We start from the raw sequence: 2711 nt of genomic DNA on the forward strand, positions 1-2711 counted from the left end.
GAAGAAACATTCAAACTTTAGAATAAAAAACTTTCGTTCTTAAAATGAAGAAAAAAAGAAACCTAAGATAAAGAAAAACTAGTACTTAAGATAAAGAAAAATTCGTACTTAAGATGAATAAAATTCGTACTTAAAATAAAGATCAATCGTGCTTAATCCGAAGAAAATTGTTTTAAGGATAATAAATAATAGTTGTTAAAAAAGAAAAATTCGTACTTGGGATGATGATAAATTCGTACTTAGGATAAATAATATTCGTACTTATATGATACAATCGTACTTAATATAAGACCATTCGTGCTTAGAATAAAGATAAAATTGTACTTAACATATAGGAAAAATTGTATCTAAGATGAAGAAAAATTCGTACTTAAAATGAGTTTAATACATTGCGTAGTTTAAGACTGTTCTGCCCCTTTTTTAGGCCTAGGACCTTGACATAGCCCCCCTAAACCGACACCGCTGATTTCAAATCCGTTGAGAAAATCATATGTTAATATGCTTGTTTTGGCTGTATCGGTATTTCTTAGTTTTTGTATACTTGCCGGTGCCCGTTGGATTTCAAACTTCGTGAGCAGAATATTTATATCTTTTGACATATGTGTGCGAAATTTCAGGTGCACTTGTTAGGCTAGTTTTTTTTTTTCAGGAACCTCTATACTAAACCTTAAACCCTACACCCTTATGGCTTTGGCAACGGCTGCCATCGGGTGTTGTCAAGGATGTAGTTGTTTTATTATTGTGTTTAATAAAACCAGGCTACCCTCATTAATTCGTCACACACGTCGCTTTCGAAGAAAATGTATGGTCCTGGAAACGCGGGTTCTTGGACTTAGAGGGTCCCTTGACCTTCGACGTTTTCTTGCCCTTGCACACCTTGTAGTGCTTCTTCGCCCTCGACTTGCTGAGGCTTGTTTTTTTTTCTTACGAAAAATGTCGATCAGGCGATACTTTTTTCCGCACCCGCGGCATTGGGTAGATATCGGGCCCTTGGTGAAATCATCGATGGTGTATCCCAGCTCCACGAAGTGGTCTTGAACGGTGAAACTTTCAGCCATGGAGAATTGTCGAATGACAGCAATATGACACGGCGCTCGAGAGCGCAATCGGAAGTAAGATAGTAGTACTATTGATAGTACTAAATCGATTCTGATCAAATTAGAGGTGCTAATAATATTATGGCATCTAATTTGATCAGAATCGATTTGAATTTTTCGGTTTTTGATTTAATTCTTCTTTGGAGGACACGATTTATATTAAAATCCAACCAGTCAGGGCTTCGATTTTTCGGTTTTTGATTTTAGTTTTGTTTGGAGGACAAGATATATATTATTAAATCATATCCTATAAAGAAAAATAAAAACAAACCCGAAAAATCAAAGCTGTGAACGTATTAATATAGTTCATGTTTTAATACCACTGGAACTATAATTCGTACTTAAAATGAAGAAACATTCAAACTTAAGAATAAATACTTTCGTACTTATAATGAAGAAAAAAAGGTACTTAAGATAAAGAAAAACTAGTACTTAAGATAAAGAAAAATTCGTACTTAAGATGAATAAAAGTCGTACTTAAAATAAAGATCAATCGTGCTTAATCCGAAGAAAATTGTTTTAAGGATAATAAAAAATATTGTTAAAAAAGAAAAATTCGTACTTGGGATGATGATAAATTCGTACTTAGGATAAATAATATTCGTACTTATATGATACAATCGTACTTAATATAAGACCATTCGTGCTTAGAATAAAGATAAAATTGTACTTAACATATAGGAAAAATTGTATCTAAGATGAAGAAAAATTCGTACTTAAAATGAGTTTAATACATTGCTCAGTTTAAGACTGTTCTGCCCCTTTTTTAGGCCTAGGACCTTGACATAGCCCCCCTAAACCGACACCGCTGATTTCAAATCCGTTGAGAAAATCATATGTTAATATGCTTGTTTTTGCTGTATCGGTATTTCTTAGTTTTTGTATACTTGCCGGTGCCCGTTGGATTTCAAACTTCGTGAGCAGAATATTTATATCTTTTGACATATGTGTGCGAAATTTCAGGTGCACTTGTTAGGCTAGTTTTTTTTTTTTCAGGAACCTCTATACTAAACCCTAAACCCTACACCCTTATGGCTTGGCAACGGCTGCCATCGGGTGTTGTCAAGGATGTAGTTGTTTTATTATTGTGTTTAATAAAACCAGGCTACCCTCATTAATTCGTCACACACGTCGCTTTCGAAGAAAATGTATGGTCCTGGAAACGCGGGTTCTTGGACTTAGAGGGTTCCTTGACCTTCGACGTTTTCTTGCCCTTGCACACCTTGTAGTGCTTCTTCGCCCTCGACTTGCTGAGGCTTGTTTTTTTTTCTTACGAAAAATGTCGATCAGGCGATACTTTTTTCCGCACCCGCGGCATTGGGTAGATATCGGGCCCTTGGTGAAATCATCGATGGTGTATCCCAGCTCCACGAAGTGGTCTTGAACGGTGAAACTTTCAGCCATGGAGAATTGTCGAATGACAGCAATATGACACGGCGCTCGAGAGCGCAATCGGAAGTAAGATAGTAGTACTATTGATAGTACTAAATCGATTCTGATCAAATTAGAGGTGCTAATAATATTATGGCATCTAATTTGATCAGAATCGATTTGGATTTTTCGGTTTTTTATTAAATTCTTCTTTGGAGGACACGATTTATATTAAAATCCAAC

General features: G+C 35.5%; 2 protein-coding genes across 2 annotated transcripts; both read right to left on the bottom strand.

Moving 5' to 3' along the window:
* Positions 1-768: 768 nt before the first annotated feature.
* Positions 769-1058, bottom strand: PITG_17446 (uncharacterized protein; the record flags this gene model as incomplete). Its single annotated transcript, XM_002896634.1, has 2 exons — positions 769-904; positions 964-1058. The coding sequence occupies 2 exons, from the start codon at positions 1056-1058 to the stop codon at positions 769-771; spliced, it is 231 nt and encodes a 76-aa protein (XP_002896680.1).
* A 1153-nt stretch (positions 1059-2211) lies between these two features.
* PITG_17447 (uncharacterized protein) lies at positions 2212-2501 on the bottom strand (the record flags this gene model as incomplete). The annotated part of the gene is made up of 2 exons (XM_002896635.1): positions 2212-2347; positions 2407-2501. 2 exons carry the CDS (start codon positions 2499-2501, stop codon positions 2212-2214), a joined length of 231 nt encoding a protein of 76 aa, XP_002896681.1.
* Positions 2502-2711: the final 210 nt, after the last annotated feature.

Source organism: Phytophthora infestans, genomic scaffold (genome assembly GCF_000142945.1).
Source record: "Phytophthora infestans T30-4 supercont1.55 genomic scaffold, whole genome shotgun sequence".
NCBI classification, from domain to species: Eukaryota; Oomycota; class Peronosporomycetes; order Peronosporales; family Peronosporaceae; genus Phytophthora; species Phytophthora infestans.